At 38.1% G+C, this 18,735-nt stretch overlaps 1 protein-coding gene across 4 annotated transcripts in view; it reads right to left on the bottom strand.

Moving 5' to 3' along the window:
• Positions 1-18,735, bottom strand: part of LOC102158400 (ras-related protein Rab-18-like) — a 49,318-nt gene that overhangs the window by 13,688 nt on the left and 16,895 nt on the right. Inside the window, exons 3-4 of one of the 4 annotated variants that reach the window (XM_084980224.1) lie at positions 8,173-8,234; positions 937-4,596 (exon numbers count right to left, since the gene is read on the bottom strand). In XM_084980224.1, the coding sequence (XP_084836350.1) occupies positions 4,570-4,596; positions 8,173-8,234 (89 nt within the window). In that variant the 3' untranslated portion in view covers positions 937-4,569. Of the gene's footprint in view, positions 1-936; positions 4,597-8,172; positions 8,235-18,735 lie in introns of those variants that run through there. The other 3 variants (XM_084980222.1, XM_084980223.1, XM_084980225.1) reach the window with 3 other exon arrangements.

The following is an 18,735-nucleotide window of genomic DNA, read 5'->3' as shown; positions in this document are numbered from 1 at the left end:
TAACCAAACTTCCCTTGTAGCAAACTTTTACAACTTTTGTATCCCTATTAGGCTTCCCTTATTTTTTCCCAAAATGTAGACTCCCATTTTCTTCATAAAATGTTATGCCATTTCTCATACCTTTTTTTTTTACTGAAAACACACATCCTACTTTCCTTAAGCAATCATGAATATAAGCATTCTGCAGACAAACATAAACACAGTAATTTTTTAAAGTATGTGATTATTTTGTATAGAATATTTCAGGGTGCCACCAAACAAATTCATCAATAGTCCCAAATACCTTTGGTTTCCCTCTTAAAAGAAAACAAAATAGGTAAAGTTTAGATTTGTTCAGCAATCAGTATTCATCATTTGTTGATTTGGTAAAACTTTAAAGTTTTAAGTTACCAAAAATCTGGGGGAAAAAAAAAAGCTTTCATGTAGACATTTTTAAACATATTTTTAGAGTGTTTACTTTAAGAGCCTTTATCCCATTTATCACTATTATATTATTTGACAGTATCATCACACCAAATACATTTCTTTGCTGACAAATACTGTAACATATATAGTATGATCTTACTGACTTGCAGCTAAGCTTAGATAAAACAAAGGTATTAAACTTGATGACTCCAAAGACATGTCTCTATTAATTAATATATTCAAACAGCAAACTTAAACTAACTTTAATACAAGATATTAATACTGAATACTTTCCAGATCATGTGAACCTGAAATTTATTTAGCTTGTTTTCTTGTACTTAGAACTGTTTGTGTTTACTTTTTTTTAAGCCAAGTAAATAGAGCTCATTTATACCAAAGACAAAGATACATACTGAGACACACTTATTACCCAGCCAGACATATCCACACCGACAAGAGATCTCATAGCTTATTTTAAAATATAATCTAGGGAGTATTATGGCCAGGATGTATGATAAAGGAAAAATCACCTTTTTTTTTTTCTTTTTTATATTTTATTGGTTTCTAACTGAAAGCCATCCAATTCTGGAGACTGAACTTCCAGGGGCTGCATTTAGGAAAGAAATGTGTTTTCCATAGCCGGCACATGTGCACAAAAGACAATAGCAAATATACATGCAAAGAACAAAATCTGATTCCTGCAGGAAAAAAAAAAAACCCAAAAGGGTGAAGTTCAACAATGTTTCCAGTTTTCCAGATGAGGATTTCACTTTTTAACAACAAACAACAGTAAAAGGAAAGAGAATCATAACCCCGTGCTTGTCATGGCAATTTACCTGAAAAATGCAAAACCAAAAATAAGAGTGGAATAAATTAACTTTGCTTGAGTTTAAAAGCCTCTTTCTGTATTTTTTTTTTCCCTTGGCTTGAAGTTCTGCTAATTAACCCAAGGCTGAAGTCACAGGCAAAGCAGGCTGTTTATATTTCAAGAACATGATAAGAGTTATTGGTAGGAGTAAGGGAAGCTCAGACTCCCGCCCTGAGAATTGGGAGAGGTTAGAAGGGAATCATTTAGAGTGTTAGTAGAGTTTTTGATTCCTCGGGTATCTGATTACAGGAGCCATATAGAGGAAGAGTCTGATAAAGGTCCAGAAAGGCCTGAACATAGGGAGCCTCCATCCATTTTTTCCATCCAGAGGCAATAAAGATCCAACTGTAAGAGAGGAGGCCCTTTTATGGCCTTTTTTTTTAATCCCCCAAATTACATAAAGGCCAGACAGTGTTAAGAATATGTTTTGAGGTGTTTTTCTTTTTCTTTTTCAGCCCATCTTAAAAAATAATACAGTCTTTAGGGATACATTCCACAGATGTTTCCTTTGGCTGAGAAGGAGAGCCTCCCATGTGAGTAACCAGCAACTGAGAATAAATATTCCTCCTAGAAATGAGGTCCAGTGTCCCAGAAACTTTACCTAGAAGACACCTGAAAGGGTAATTAGGATATCCCCTGAATTTCCTTCAAGATTCTGCTTGAAGTTTGGGGCGTCCTTTACTCCGCCCTCAATACCTGACCAGACGTCTCTGTTCACCCTTGGCACCTCGTGTGAGGCATCCTTCCCTATCACTGGAGGATGAAGTGTGATCCAATGCAGAGACACTGCCACAATCTCCCTTGGGGAGGATCTGCCATCTATAGAGCTGATGTCCTATGGTAAGCTTCTCTATGCTGGGATGTATTCCTCAAGACCGAGCATCTGTAAAGCTTAGGATGTGGGCTGCTTGGAAGTGACCAGCCCAATAAAGAGTTTATAACATCTTAAGGGCTGCTAAGGCCTGAAGTGAAGGGTGAACTCCTGCAGGAATGGGAATTGGCTGTAATGGAAGATGCCAAAGGGTCAGAACCTGAGGACCGTGAAGTCGAAGAATTTCCATAGGGTATTTGGGGCACAGGGTAAAGTCAGAGAGTAAACAGCAGAAGAGCCAATTCTTCACCTTGTTTGTTTGTCTTATAAGGTACAATTGAAGGGGACCTAAGGATTTTATTTGACATCGACAACAACGAATTTGGTAGTGGCAAGAGAGCAGTTAAGTCCAGAAAAGCTTTTCCCAAGGAGGAACTAAAGTGTTAGGTGAGAAAGCAACCTTGCTACGCAGGTGAATCAGGAGAAAAAGTTGCAGAGGAGTGGTGCACGCTGGAAGGATGGAGTGCAGCAGTGGGGCTGCGCAGCTCTAAGACAGCAAGGGCTGGGAGTAGCACGTGTGGGCCATTACCCAACAGAAAGTTGTCAGAAGAGCCCATGGGGACCTGGGGTGTAACTTAGTCCCCACAAAACAAAGTGTGGCCTGTAGCAAACTGCAACTTGCTGGAGGCTGCATTCAGTGTGCTGATTTCCCAGGGGGTTGCAAGCTATGCTGCTGAATGCACTGGGGCGCATGGCATGCTGGAGGTTGTAGTTTAGGCAGAGAGCAAGAGCCAGCAAGTTCACCAGATAGCAGGAGGAAAGAAGACATATTGGGCTCCCTCATGGTTGGAAATCCTTTGTCCAACAGGTCCCAAGGACAGCTTCAGTTGCCAGTCAAGGATTAACCCCTGCCACCTTTAAGCTTTAAGGGGAGCCATAACACAGTGAGCAGACTGAGATTATGCCCTGTGGGTCTTAGAAATGAAGCAAGGCAGAGACTGAGAGGAAGGATTACTTGTGACAGCAGAAGAAAGGCAGAGAGAGAGAGTCCGAGAAAAGCCAGGAGGAGGTCTCAAGCCATAGGCAGCTGGGTTTGACTTGCAGTTTACCTTGAAATTCTCAGACTTCCAGCAGTTTACCTTGAAGTTTGATCTGTTTAATTGTTAATGGCTGTTAATAAATGAAGATTATGTTTCTTTTTCTAAATAGGTGTTGGGGTCGATGACATGTTTATCTTGATGTCTGCCTGGCAGAGACCAACATCATGGATAACTTAAAAGAGCCGATGTCCAATGTCTATTCCAAAGTGGCAGGGTCCATTACAATCACCACCATCACCAAATGTCCTGGCTCTCGAGACAGGAATTGTGACCTCTTTCAGGTCCTTACAATACTTCTGCATCTGTACAGGAACAACACTGCTCTTCTGTTATCTTTAGAACATCACCTGCTTTGGAGCATTTATGGCCTTGGATGGTAAAAGAGAAGCGATCTGTCTACGCTGGTTGAAGAAGCCAGAAACTCCCGACCAAAAATGTTTGTCATTAAAAAAGTCCTGCTGTCTCCCATGCAATTCTCTCCCAGAGCAACAAGCAGATGATATCCATCCAATGAATTTGTCCCTTACCTTAGAGACTATTTTGGTCCTTTTCTCACAAGACCAGAGGCCAAGGTTTTTGTAGTGCTTCTGTACATGCTGTGCCTCATACTTAGTATGTATGGGTGTTTCCACGTGCAGGAAGGTTTAGACCTTCGAAATTTGGCAAGTGATGACGCCTGTATCTCACCATATTTTAATGTAGAAGAAGAGTATTTTTCAAGTTATGGTCCCAGGGTCATGGTCATTGTTACTGAAGCTCTTGACTACTGGGATGAAGCCGCTAGGCAAAAACTCGAAAAATGTCTGCAAGATTTCGAAAACAACATCTATGTGGATAAAAATCTTACAGAGTTTTGGTTACGAGAATATGTGCAATTTATGGAAAGCCACTGTCAAAATGTAAATGACAGGGATATTTCTTTTAAAAGGTATGCTCAACTCTATAACATAATTTCCACTTTTTGGATATGATATTAATGCTTCATCATCACAGGAAATCATTTGTTCCCGGGCCTTCATTCAGACCATGGGCATTTCTTCTTCAGTCAGTAAGGAGCTGATGTCACTCCAGTTCTGAGACCTGGCTACAGAGTGTGAAGTTCCCCTAATGGTGTATAAACACGCATTCGCATATTTTGATCAGTATTCTGCAATAGTAGAAAACACTATTTGAAATGTAATTGTTGCATCAACAGCAATGTTCATTGTTTCCTCATTGTTAATTCCTCATCTGCTGTGTTCCTTGTGGGTGACTCTTGCTATTGCTTCTGTGATTGTGGGAGTGATGGGGTGCATGGCATTCTGGAATGTCAGTCTTGATTCCATATCCATGATTAAACTTGTCACTTGTGTAGGGTTTTCTGGTGATTCTTCTGCTCACATTTCCTATGCCTTTGTTTCTAGTTCAAAGCCCTTGGTAAACCAAATAACCACTGAGGCATTGTATCTGCTAGGATACCCCATGCTACAGAGTGCAGTTTCAACAGTAAGAGGGGTGTGTGTCTTATCTGCAGCTAAAGCATACATCTTCTGAACATTTTTTAAGATTATATTTCTTGTTATGATATTTGGAGCTGCTCATGGCCTCCTTTTTACTCCAGTATTCTGAACCTTTTTTTTTTTTTTTGAGTTTGTGTGAATAGCTACTCTGAGATACTAATTTTAGAATCACTTGTCAATTCATTAAAAAAAAAAAAAAGCCTGCTGGGCTTGAAATAGCAAAAACATCTCTCCCCCAAAAGCTCACACCTCCCCCACAACTCATCCTAAACAAGATTTGAAGGTTAGTGATGAATCAGGAAAAACATCTGCAGTATATGACAGAATTAGTATTACACACACATGAAGAATATTACCACACACTCATTCTTAAATACAATTTTAAAGACAAATGACAGAGTAGGGGAAAATGTGGCATATGACAAAGAGCTATTATTTCCACTATATAAAGACTTTATTCATGAAAAATATGAACACTAATATAAGAAGGGCAAGGCATATAAAAGAAAATTCCTTAAAAGATAATAAATACATAAAAGAAAAAATCTTACCAATCAAAAGAAAGGCAATATAAGTGAAAAATTATTACTCGGGCAACAATGAGAGAGATTAACAATGTACAGTACAGAAGACCTTTTTCCTATTCCCAGTGCTAGGTCTTTATGTTCTTTGAGCCAACAACTCAACTTCCAAGTACACAATGCACAGCTAGCTGGATAAGTACACATAGATGTGTCCATTAGGATGCTCATTAGAGCACTGCTCCTCTTTGTGGAAAACTAGTAACAATGTAAATATCTTTCACTAAGGGTTGAGTAAATTAAAGTATAGCCGTCAGATGGAATACAAGTGGTCCTTTACAATGATGTACCTCTGTATTCACTGACACAGAATAATGTGCAAATTGTGTGTTGGGAGCAGGGGGATGGTAAGCCTGTGGAAAAAACATGATACAATCCTGTCTTCTGGAAAACTGCATATAAACATGTGTAACAATGTGCAGGCATCTAACATATCTTAAAGGCTGTTCATGAGTATGTAGACATTGGTTAAAGGTGAACTTTTTTCTCTATGTATTTCATACTGTTTTAATTCTCCTCCTTAGAATGAGCCTGTGTTATCTTTATAGTCAGGAGGAGCCTATCTTATTTTAAAAACACTTATAAGCCTATGATAAAGATGTCACTTCAGTAAAACCTGCCAGCCTTTTTACTGAGCAGGAACTAGAAAGTAAATTAACAAACCCAAACCCTCCTGTCTGTAAGTAAGATTTCAGGGCAACCATCGAGCCTCACATTCTACTCTAAATTGTATATTACAGGGAGTTCCCGTCGTGGCTCCGTGGTTAATGGAGCCGACTAGGATCCAGGAGGTTGTGGGTTTGATCCCTGGCCTCGCACAGTGGGTTAAGCATCCAGCAATGCCATGAACTGTGGTGTAGGTTGCAGATGCGGCTCGGATCCCAAGTTGCTGTGGCTCTGGCGTAGGCCAGCGGCTACAGCTCTGATTAGACCCCTAGCCTGGGAACCTCCATATGCCGCTGGTGCAGCCCTAGAAAAGACAAAATAAATAAGTAAGTAAATAAATAAATAAATTGTATATTTCACAAACCTGGAGCAAGGGTGGAAAACGATAATGAATCAAGCAAGAAAAGTATATGGAAAATGAGGCCCCACTTCAGTAGAGAAAGAAGCCAACATTCTTGGACTTCCTTTCATGGCTCAGAGGTTAACGAACCCAACTAGTATCCATAAGGACACAGGTTCCATCTCTGGCCTTGCTCAGTGCATTGAGGATCTGGCGTTGCCGTGAGCCGTGGTGTAGGTCGCAGACTCAGCTCAGATGCCGTGTTGCTGTGGCTGTGGTGTAGGCTGGCAGCTGTAGCTCTGATTAGACCCCTAGCCTGGGAACCTCCATATGCCACGGGCGTAGCCCTAAAAAGACAAAAAGACAAAAGACAAAAAAAAAAAAAAAAAAAAAAGATGATGATGAAGCCAACATTCCTAAACTTCAATATATTTTACTCTGGTCTAGTCCAACATTTTCCAAATTGTTTTCTGTTGCACATTACTGTTCTGATTAAGTATATTTCAGGGACAGGACAAAGAGGCCATCAATCATGTCAAGTATTGTAGATTTGAAAAAAATTAACAGAAAAAAAAGTAGACATACAGTTAGTTACTTGTTGTTTAGAAGAAAATGTGTGTTGGAAATTCTGTGCCACTCAAGAGAACGTCCTTAACATGAAAGAGCTCATACAGTGCATGGACACTGCTGTGTCCCTCTGTGACTGACACCCAGACAGCACTTGCCCTTTAACCACCATGACGAAGTACATCTCCCGCTGACGCCTGCTGATCAGTTCTACTGTTTTATCATGTTTAGAATTTTAATTATGGCATATGTGGGAATCAGATATATGAACATATTTTTATAAAGTTTACACATACTAAATATATTAGCAATCCTATTTTAGATAGGCAGAGCTAGAAAGGAAGGAAGGAGGAAGAGGGGAAGAAAGGCAGACAGACATAGACACTGAGACTCTTGGGTGTTTTTGACAGCTAATGCTACCTTACTCAGCAGGACCACGAAGAGGTCTAGTTAGCAGAGAATATGGATCAGGACAGGTAGGTTCACAGGCAAATGAAAAGACGCCAGTACGTAAACACGGGGTATCAGTACTAAAAACAACAATAACAAAGTTGGCAGATTCAAATTTTATACATATTTATACCAATAAAGATGAAAAATAATTTTTTTCTAAGTATTGCTTCATTCCCCTTCTACCCAACAACTGCCCTTAGTGTGAGTTCAGTCTAGATTGTCTTTATAAAACTTTAAAGAAACATGTTCCATGGCAATGATTCTCTTTGGCAGACAAGATAATGTTGTGGTTTTTTTTAACTTTTTTTTTTTTTTTTCAGTCCAGAATCCGAGGATGAGGAGTTGCATTTGGCAATCGGTCTGTTTATTCTCCTATTTACTTATTTATTTTTTGCCTTTCAGGGCCGCACCCACAGCATATGGAAGTTCACAGGCTAGGGGTCTAATCGGAGCTACAGCTAGTGGCCTATACTACAGCCACAGCAACGTGGGATCTGAGCTGAGTCTGCGACCTACACCACAACTCATGGCAATGCCAGATCCTTAACCCGCTGATTGAGGCCAGGGATTGAACCCTCAACCTCATGGTTCCTAGACGGATTCATTTCCGCTGTACCATGACAGGAACTCCCAGATGTTTTTTTAATACTCTGTTTTCAAATATTCTGAAGAGATTATATATTTTAAAAATTTAAGTAAAACAAGTCTCTGCCTAATTACTGAATTATAACTATTTATTGTTTATCCTTTAATCAACATAAATCTGCCAAGTTATTTAATACATATTGCTCGTTCACTTCTAGAGCACCACACATACTAATTTCTGCTTTTCCCAAAGTACAAGTTTAATATTTATAGAAAATACATTTTAAAAATTCTTACCTGTATTGCAAGTTTAGCCTTATTTCCGTCCATTGAAATTGTTTTCACCTTAAAGTCAACACCTTGAAAAAAGGAAAATTTTGTTAAGAAGTGCAGTAAAACATACTGTTAAAAGCAATTACCAGAGTTTCCTCCATGGCTTAGTGGTTAAGGAACCTGACTGGGATCCATGAGGATGTGGGTTCAATCCCTGGCCTTGGTCAATGGGTTGGGGATCTGGCGCTGCCATGAGCTGTGGTATAGGTCACAGACACAGCTCGGCTGTGGTGCTATGGTTGTGGTATAGGCTGGTGGCTGCAGCTCCAATTCAAGCCCTAGCCTGGGAAACCTCCATATGCTGTAGGTGCAGCCCTAGGAGCAAAAAAAAAAAAAAAAAAAAAATTACGAATGTTACCTGTAATTCCCATGGTAACCACTGTGAAAATAACTAAAATATATACAGAAGAGGAAGTGAGAGAGCATCGAAAGAGTACACTAGGAAAACACACACAGAGAAGGTAGTATTGAAGGAACTGTGGTCCAAAAAAGCAATTACCAAGAAAACCAGGAAATGAACAAACAACAACGACAAAAACATTTTATCAAATGCCCAAATTCACACCTAGATTCTTAAGAGTTACGGGTATGAAGATAAAAGAAAAAGTGCACTCAAGTTTAGCAGCTTAGGATTCAGTCAGGAAAAATGAAGACCAAATGCTTGTAGAATTCAAACATTCACCTAACTGGACTTGATGAAAAAATAAAAATCGTATTGGAAAAAAGGAAATCCAGTGTACGGTGGTGACTGACTCTGCATATTAAAGCCAAGAGCTAGATTCACTGCACCAATATAGAGAAGACGATCTCTGGACAAGGTTCGGGGCCATTTTCCAGGGGCTCCCTTAGTTTTTTTTCTTTTTTTGGTGGTGCCTATGGCATGAGGAAATTCCTGGGCCAGGGATCCAACACGTACCACTGCAGTGACAACACCGGATCTTTTAACTGCTAGGCCGTCAGAGAACTCCTCCTAGCAATTTAAAAGAGCATTGTCCACAGCTAGCCAACACCCGAAGTCAGATTCTGACTGAGGGCAACTTGGAGGACTGATAAAATTATAAAAGGCTCACTCACTCCCCTTGTCTTTTCTTTTGCTTGTTTTTATACTAAAAAACAACATTCGTTTTATATAACCTGTCAATAAACACTTGAAAGTGCACAACTGCAAAAACAATTTACACACAAAAACATCTGTGCCCAACCCTCTAAGAATCTCCACAAGTCAAAGAGGAATGCTCAAAGTGCTGAGAAAATTTGCATGTACTGATTTATGTAAAGAGAAGACACGCTCCACCAGAACTCACAGAAGGTTCTAGTATAGCAGCCGCCCCCACCTCTTCCTTTCCAGGAAAAGTAGTTGACACATACCATCAGGCTTAAGTGAACAGTAGCTGCCGGCATGTCCTAAAAGAGTATCAAAATTAATGTGCAATCTATCCCCCTGGCCAGAGGGAAAACATTAGCTCAAGAAGCTGGGAAAGTAACTTTCAAAAGATCTTATTAGCTTGTCACAATTAATTCAGAACAGCCACAACTAAAACGAACAGCACCCTCATATACTAAATGCTTCCTAGAACACCTGTCACCAATATGTAAATATATTAGTAATTATTGGATGATTTCTGGTGATCCATCACACACACAGATTAGGTAATAAAAATGAATTTCAAAATGTGCAGTATGTGGACTTTCTGTAAACCAAAGATTTAAAAAACAAATAGTTTGCTGCTTTGGGCTAAGGTAATAAAGGAGTTGATAAAGTCATGCCTAGAATGATGGGCAACCATGAGTTAAAGGACAGTGCTGATAATACAATCCAAGGAAAACCCAAGTGTACAATTTCATTGCAGTGTAACAAAAAATCATGTATATTAAATAATCCTGTATTCACCAGGTCTAGATAAAGAAATATGCCACAACATCTATATAAAAAATATGAAATTATTTACATCTTACTTATATGGCTTTAAAAAACCCAAAACTTGAGAAGATGTGACTGAGAGAAACAGCTGTGACTTGGTGCAGGAACTAAACAAAGGGCACTGGTTCAAACTAGATGTTTCCAGAATGTTTGTGTTCTCCTCCCCTCTCTCAATCTTGTCTTTCTCTCTTATAATTTTCTGTTTCTGCACATATATCTTAGCAGTCTAAGGGCTGCCTCTGCCATATGCATAATTTGTATGTCACTGTCTCCAGGTTACTCAAAAAAAGGTTAAGAATACTGGAATAAAAATGAGGACATGAGCAGCTCCAAACACCATAACAAAAACATAATCTTAAAAAATGTTCTGTCCTGCTGTATAACACTGGCAACTATATCTAGTCACTTATGATGGAGCATGATAATGTGAGAAAAAAGAATGTATATGTGTATGTGTGACTGGGTCACCTTGCTGTACAGTAGAAATTAACAGAACACTGTAAACCAGCTATAATGGAAAAAAAACCATCATAAAGAAAATGTTCTGAAGATGTATTCTCTAGCTGCAGTAAGATACACATCCCTGTTATTGTTGAAACTGCACTTTGTAGCATGGGGTAGCCTAGCAGATACAATGCCTCAATGGTTATTTGGCTTTGAACTGGAAACAAAGCCATAGGAAATGTGTGCAGAAAAATCATCAGAAAACCCTACACAAATGACAAGATTAATCATGGATATAGAATCAAGATCGACATTCCAGGAATTTCTGCTGTGGCTCAGTGGAAACGAATCTGACTAGGAACCATGAGGTTGCGGGTTCTATCCCTGGCCTCGCTCAGTGGGTTAAGGATCCGGCGTCGCTGTGAGCTGTGGTGTAGGTCAGTGGCTACAGCTCCAATCAGACCCCTAGCCTGGGAACCTCCATATGCCTCAGGTGTGGCCCTAAAAAGGACAAAAAACAAAACAACAAAAAAAAAATTGACGTTCCAGAATGCCATGCACCCCATCACTCCCACAATCACAGAAGCAATAGCAAGAGTCACCCACAAGGAACACAGCGGATGAGGAATTAACAATAAGGAAACAATGAACATAGCTGTTGACGCAACAATTACATTTCAAACAGTGTTTTCTAATATTGCAGAATACTGGTCAAAATATGTGAATGTGTGGTTATACACCATTAGGGGAATTTCACACTTTTTAGCCAAGTCTCAGAACTGGAGTAACATCAGCATCTTACTGGTTGAAGAAGAAATGCCCTAAAGCACCAAAGAGCTCAGAGTCTACACACGGGATTCATGAGAGGAACCAAGGAAGATGCATAGGAACTGAGGGGGTTTGTGTCCAGAAAAGGTGCCCTCTCAGGCTGCCTGTCTCTTGACCTTGATGCTTCCTGAGGGTGTTATCTGTAGCTTTCAGATCTAATATTCCAGACAATGAAATATTAACATCATAGTTAAAAAGTGAAAAATCCATTATAAACTTGGGAATATTGTTTATAAAAATATTCTTATCATTTACATGTTGATGCCAGCTTTCCATAAGCTGCATGTATTCTCATAACCAAAATGCTATTTAACATTTTTATCCACATCATCACTGTTTTCAAATCTGCCAGACGTTTTTCCAGTTTTTGCTTAGCATCTTTATCCCAGTATTCAAGAGCTTCGGTAACATGCCTTTGTTTTTAGTTTATTGACTATTCTTCATAGTGAAACCTTTTCTTAGGCACACCTGCCTATTTTATGAAGGTTAAGTTAGTTAAAACTAGGTAGTATAATCAATAAAGCCTTTGAAAAAAGCAGTAAGGAAGACATGAAAATTTACCAAACATAGTATCATCTGTGCCTGTGAATGGGAAACTAGAACATATCAATGGAATCACCTGCCTTATCAAAAGAAGAAAAAGCAATCAAGTGAAACTGACTTAGAACTAGCAAAGAAGACTCTTAAAAACGATCATAACCAGGACTACCATTGAGGCTCAGCAGTTAACGAACCCAACTAGCATCCATGAGGACACAGGTTCGATCCCTGGCCTCGCTCGGTGGGTTAAAGATCTGGCGTTGCCTTGAGCTGTGGTGCAGGCTGCAGACACAGCTCGGATCCTGCATTGCTGTGGCTGTGGTTTAAGGTGGCAGCTGGTAGCTTCGATTCAACCCCTAGCCTGGGAACTTCCATGTGCCACAGGTGTGGAGTAAAAACACAAAAAGACAAAAAAAGATCATAACCATATACCACATGTTAAAAAAGTTAGGTAGACATGAGCGAAACTTAACAAACTGTTATCAAACATCTAGAGATGAAAATAACGATGTATGAGATTTTTTAAAAAATACACATGATGGGATTAACAGCAGAATAGACAAAGCAGAAGAAAACACAAGTGAATACATAAGAAAAACCTGTAACTAACATCATTCTCATTGGTGAATAACTGAAAGCCTTTTCCCTTGAATCAGAACAAGACAAGGATGCCCACTCTCACCACGTCTACTCACGAGACTATTGGAAGTTCTAGCCAGAGCAATCAGGAAAGAAAAGGAACTAAAAGGCATTCATATTACAAAGGAAGAAGTAAAATTATCTATGTTTACGGACATGTAGACAACATTTCTTATATGTAGAAAACCCTAACAATTCTATTCCAGACACATACAAAATACCATTAGAATACGTGAATTCAGCAAAGATGCAGGATATAAAATCAACATGTAAAAAATTAGTTCTTTCTCTACTCCAATAATGAACAACCCAAAAAGAAATTTAAAAAATCACTCCATTTACAACAGCATCAAAAAGAATAAAATATTTTTAAAATGAAGTAATAATAAAAAGTACTCGGGTATAAATTTAACCAAGATCCTTTAATATTTAAACACTGAAAACTATAAAATACTGTTGAAAGAAATTAGACATAAGTGGGACAATCAGCTGTGTATATGAGTTGGAAAGTTTAATATTGCTGAGATTTCAATACTATCCAAAGCAATCTACAGATACAGCACGATCCAATAAAAATTCCATCAGCTTTTTTTGCAGAATGGAAAAGCTGACACTCAAATTCATACAGAACTACAAGAGGCACTAAACAGCAAAACAATACTGAAAAACAAAATAGTTGGAGGACTCATACTTCAAAACTAACTACAAAGCTACAATAATTAAAATAAATGCTACAGCATTAAGTACACATTTTAAAACCAACAGAATAAATAGAGAACACAGAAATAAACCCTCACATATATAGCCAGTGACTTTCAAGGAAAAAGCCAAGACTGTCCAAAAGGGAGAGTACAAATCTTTTTAAGAAATGGTGCTCAGAAAACTAAACACTCACATATAAAAGAACAAAGCCAGACATATATACAAAAATCATATACAAAAATTAGCACATAATATGGAGTTCGCATTGTGATGCAGAGGAAATTAATCTGACTAGCATCCATGAGGATTGCAAGTTCAGTGGGTTGTGGATCTGGCATTGACGTGAGCTGTGGTGTAGGTCACAGACATGGCTTGGATCCCACATTGCTGTGGCTGTGGCGTAGGCTTGCAGCTGTAGCTCTGATTCAACCCCTAGCCTGGGAACTTCCATATGCCATGCGTAGAGTCCAAAAAGCAAAAAAAAAAAAAAAAAAAAAGGAAAAAAAATTTTCCTGACATGGGATTTGGCAATGATTTTTTTGGATATGACACCAAAAGAACAGCTAACAAAAGAAAAAAAAAATAAAGTGGACTTTATCAAAATTAAAAATTAGGAATTTTATAGTGTCTTTGGTTAAGTCTTTAAGCCATTTTGAGTTTATTTTTGTGCGTGGTGTGAGGGTGTGTTCTGGTTCCACTGATTTACATGCAGCAGTCCAGTTTTCCCAGCACTACTGAAGAGACTGTCTTTTTCCCATTTTTCCATTTTATATTCTTTGTTGAAGATTAACTGACTGGGTGTCTACTTCTGGGCTTTCTATTCTGTTCCATTGGTCCTTATGTCTGTTTTTGTACCAGTACCACACTGTCTTGATTACTGTAACTTTTTAATATTGTCTGAAATCAGGTAGTTATACCTCCTGCTTGCTTTTTGTCCTTCAGGATTGCTTTGGCAATTCTTGGTTTTTTATGGTTCCATATAAATGTTTGGATTATTTGTTCTAGTTTTGCGAAAAATGTCATGGGTAATTTGATAGGGATCACATTAAATCTGTAGATTGGAGTTCCCGTCGTGGCGCAGTGGTTAACGAATCCGACTAGGAACCATGAGGTTGCGGGTTCGGTCCCTGCCCTTACTCCGTGGGTTAACGATCCAGCGTTGCCGTGACCTGTGGTGTAGGTTGCAGATGCGGCTCGGATCCCGCGTTGCTGTGGCTCTGGCGTAGGCCAGCGGCTACAGCTCCGATTCGACCCCTAGCCTGGGAACCTCCATATGCCGCGGGAGCAGCCCAAGAAATAGCAACAACAACAACAAAAGACAAAAGACAAAAAAAAAAAAAAAAAATCTGTAGATTGCTATGGGTAGCATGGCCATTCTCATGATATTAATTCTTCCAATCCAGGACCATGAAATTTCTTCTAATCTTCTTTAATTTCCTTGATTATTGTTTTATAGTTCTCAGCATATAAGTCTTTCACCTCCTTGATCAGGTTTATTCCTAGGTATATAATTTTGAGGGGTATTATTTTTTAAAGTTTTTCTTTTTGCCATTTTCTTGGGCTGCTCCCGCAGCATGTGGAGGTTCCCAGGCTAGGGGTCAAATCGGAGCTGTAGCCGCTGGCCTACATCCTACGCCAGAGCCACAGCAACTCGGGATCCAAGCCGAGTCTGCAACCTACACCACAGCTCACCGCAACGCCAGACCCTCAACCCACTGAGCAAGGCCAGGGAACGAACCCGCAACCTCATGGTTCCTAGTCAGATTCGTTAACCACTGAGCCATGATGGGAACTCCTAAAAGTATTTTTTTTTTTCCATAAAACTCCTAGAAGAGAACACAGGAAAAACGTTCTCTGACGTAAACCATATGAATGTTTTATTAGGTCTCTTAAGGCAACAGAAATAAAAACAAAAATAAACAAATGAAATCTAACCAAAATTACGAGCTTTTGCACAGCAAAGGAAACCATTTTTTAAAAAATGAATAGACATTCTACAGAATGAGAGAAAATAGTTGCAAATGATGCAACCAACAAGGGCTTAATCTTCAAAACATACAAACAAATCATATAACTCAATAACAAAAAAACAAAAAACCCAATCAAAAATGGACAGAAGATCTAAATAGACATTTCCCTAAAAAAAGACATACAGATGGCCAATAGGCACTTAAAAAGATGCTGATATCACTAATTAGCAGACAAATGCAAATCGAAACAATGAGGTACCACCTCACATTGATAAGAATGGCCATCATTAATAATTCTACAAATAACAAATGCTGGAGAGGGTGTGGAGGAAAGGGAACCCTCCTACATTGTTGATGGGAATGGAAATTGGTATAACCACTATGGAAAACAGTATGGAGGTACCTCAGAAAACTAAATATAGAACTACTGTATGATCCAGCAGTCTCACTCCTGAGCAAACATCCAGACAAAACTACAATTCAAAAAGATACATGCACCCCTATGTTCACAGCAGCACTAGTCATAATAGCTAAGACATGGAAATGATCCAAATGTCTATCACAGAAGAATGGATTAAGATGTGGTACATATACACAATGGAATACTATTCAGTAGCCATAAAAAAGAACAAACTAATGCCATTTTCAGCAACATAGATGCAACTAGAGATTCTCATACTAAGTGAAGTAAGTCAGAAGGAGGAAGGCAAATGCCGTATGATATCAATTATATGTGGAATCTAAAACATGGCCCAAATGAACCTATCTACAGAACAGAAACAGACTCACAGATATGGATAATAGACTTGTGGTTACCAAGGGAGCGGGGCCTTGGGGCGGGGGTGGGGTGGGGAATGGGATGGACTGGGAGTTTGGGGTTAGTAGATGCAAACTCTTACATTTAGAATAGATATGCAATGAGGTCCTACTGTACAGCACAAGGAACTATATCCAGTCTCTTGGAGTAGAACATGATGGAAGATAATATGAGAAAAAGAATACACACGCATTAGTCACAAAAGGCACATACATATGTATGACTGGGTCACTTTGCTTAACAGCAGAAATAGACAACATTGTAAATCAACCATACTTTAATAAAAATATTTTAATTAAAAACTTAGGTGCATCAAAGGACACCAGCAAGAACGTGAAAAAAAAAAGCCTTGCAAAATGTGAGAAAATATATGCAAACCAGGTGCTAAGAAGGGATTAATACCCAGAATATATAAAGAATTCCTATAACTCAACAACACAAAACCTTATTCTTAAATGGGAAAACTATTTGAATAGACACTTCTCCAACAAGAATACACACAAATGGCCAATAAGCACATGAAAAGATACTCAACATCATTATCCATTAGGGAAATACAAATCACAACTAGAATGAAATAGTATTTCATACCCATTAAAAGAACTACTATTAAAGAAAAAAACAAGTGTTGACAAAACATAAAGAAATTAGAATACTAGTGCATTGCTGATAGGAATATAAAACGGTGTAGCCACAGTGAACAACAGTTTAGCATTTCCTCAAGCTAAAAATACAATTACCACATAATCCTGCAAATCCACTCTTAGGCATATACTCGAAACAAATGATGACAGAAATTCCAACGGATTCTTATACAACAATGTTCACAGCAGTATTAGTCACAAAAGGCAAAAGGAAAAGTAACTGAAGTGTCCATGGACAGACAAATGGACAGACAAAATGTGGTATACATACAATGGAACATTTTCAGCCATAAAATGTAATGAAATTCCAATACATGCATTCAGCTATGACATGGAATAAAATTAGGATATATTCTACAACACGGATGAACCATAAACATGTTACGCTAACTGAAATAAGCCAATCACAAAAGGACAAGTACTGTTTGATTCTGCTAACATGGAGTATCTAGATTATGCAAATTTACAGGTAGAAGGTAGAAAGGGACTGAGTGGAAATGTGGAGTCGGGGATTATTGTTTAACTGGTGGTACTCCTGTTTGAATCCTGAAATTTGATGCAAAGTTTCTTGAAATTAATAGTCGTGATGGGTGCGAAACAATGTGAACATACCTGGCGCCACTGAATCATATACTTAAATCTGGTTAAAACGGTTAATTTTATATTATATATATCTTAACAAAATAAAAAATAAATAGGAAACCAAAGAATCCCATATCTATGAAAGAAATTGAATCTGTGATTGAAAAAAACTCCAGGCCCAAAATGAATTCTACTAAACTTTTAAATAGTCAACAATTTCTCCCAGGAAACTGAAGAGGAATGAATACTTTCTTAGTCAATCTACGAGTTCTACAGTACCTGATACCAAAACCAGACAAAGGCAATATAATTAAAGAAAAGTAGAGACTAATGTCATTCATGAACACAGATGAAAATCCTAGACAAACTTTTATCATAAGTAATCTAACTATGCATAAAAGGATAACACATCACAACCAAGGAGGTTATCACAGAAATGAAACACTGATTTAACACCGAAAAAAAATAAAATCAATGTGGACTTTATTATATTAAACTAAAAAAGAAACATGATCATCTCAACAAACGCAGAAAATGCATTTAACAAAATCCAACGTGCATTCCTAATAAAACCTTGCAGCAATCTACAAATAGAAGGAAACTTCTGTAACTTGCAAAAGGGCATTTATGAAAACATATAGCTTCCTGCTGTATAGCACTGGGAACTTTGTCTAGTCACTTATAATGAAGCATGATAATGTGAGAAAAAGAATGTATACTTGTATGTGTAACTGGGCTACCATGCTGTACAGTAGAAAAAAAAAACAATGTATTGGGGAAACTAAAAAAAAAAAAAAAAAAGAAAACATACAGCTAAATCATGTTTAATGGTTAAAGACTGAATGTTTTCCACTTAATATTAGGAACAAAACAAGAATATCAGCTCTCATCACTTCTACTCAACATTGTACTAGAAGTCTTTAGCCAGGGCAAAAACCAAGAAATAAAAGGCACTCAGGAAGAATGCAGAAATCCAATGGGATCTATGAGATTAAAAAAGCTCACAGTACAAATAAGCAAGTTTAGCAAGGTTGGGGGGCACAAAATAAACATCTTTTAAAAACCACTTGTATTTGCATATAACAGTAATGAACAGTTTTAAGAGAAACTTAAAAAAATTTTAATACCCTCTTAAATAAAAACCTATGAAATACTTAGGGCTGTATCTGACAAAATATGTGAAAGTATATACCACTCTGAGAGAAATTTTAGAAGAATTAAATGAATAGAGAGATAAAAGTTGTTCAGTGGTCATAAAACTCAATATCGTTGAGGTCAATTCTCCCAAAATTGATCTACACAGATTCAGTGCAATCTTTATCAAAACCCTAGTAGGCTTTTATTTTTAAATTAACAAATTCATTCTACAATTCACTGAGATATGTAGAAAAACTAGAACAGCCAAAAAAACCTTAAAAACTACAAATTTGGTAAACTGTG

Source organism: Sus scrofa, chromosome 10 (assembly GCF_054392235.1).
Source record: "Sus scrofa isolate SSC_HxYL_T2T_F1_AM1 chromosome 10, Sscrofa_HxYL_maternal_Yorkshire_Landrace_v2.0, whole genome shotgun sequence".
In the NCBI taxonomy this organism is placed as follows: domain Eukaryota; kingdom Metazoa; phylum Chordata; class Mammalia; order Artiodactyla; family Suidae; genus Sus; species Sus scrofa.
This window is presented reverse-complemented; position numbering and strand designations above follow the sequence as displayed.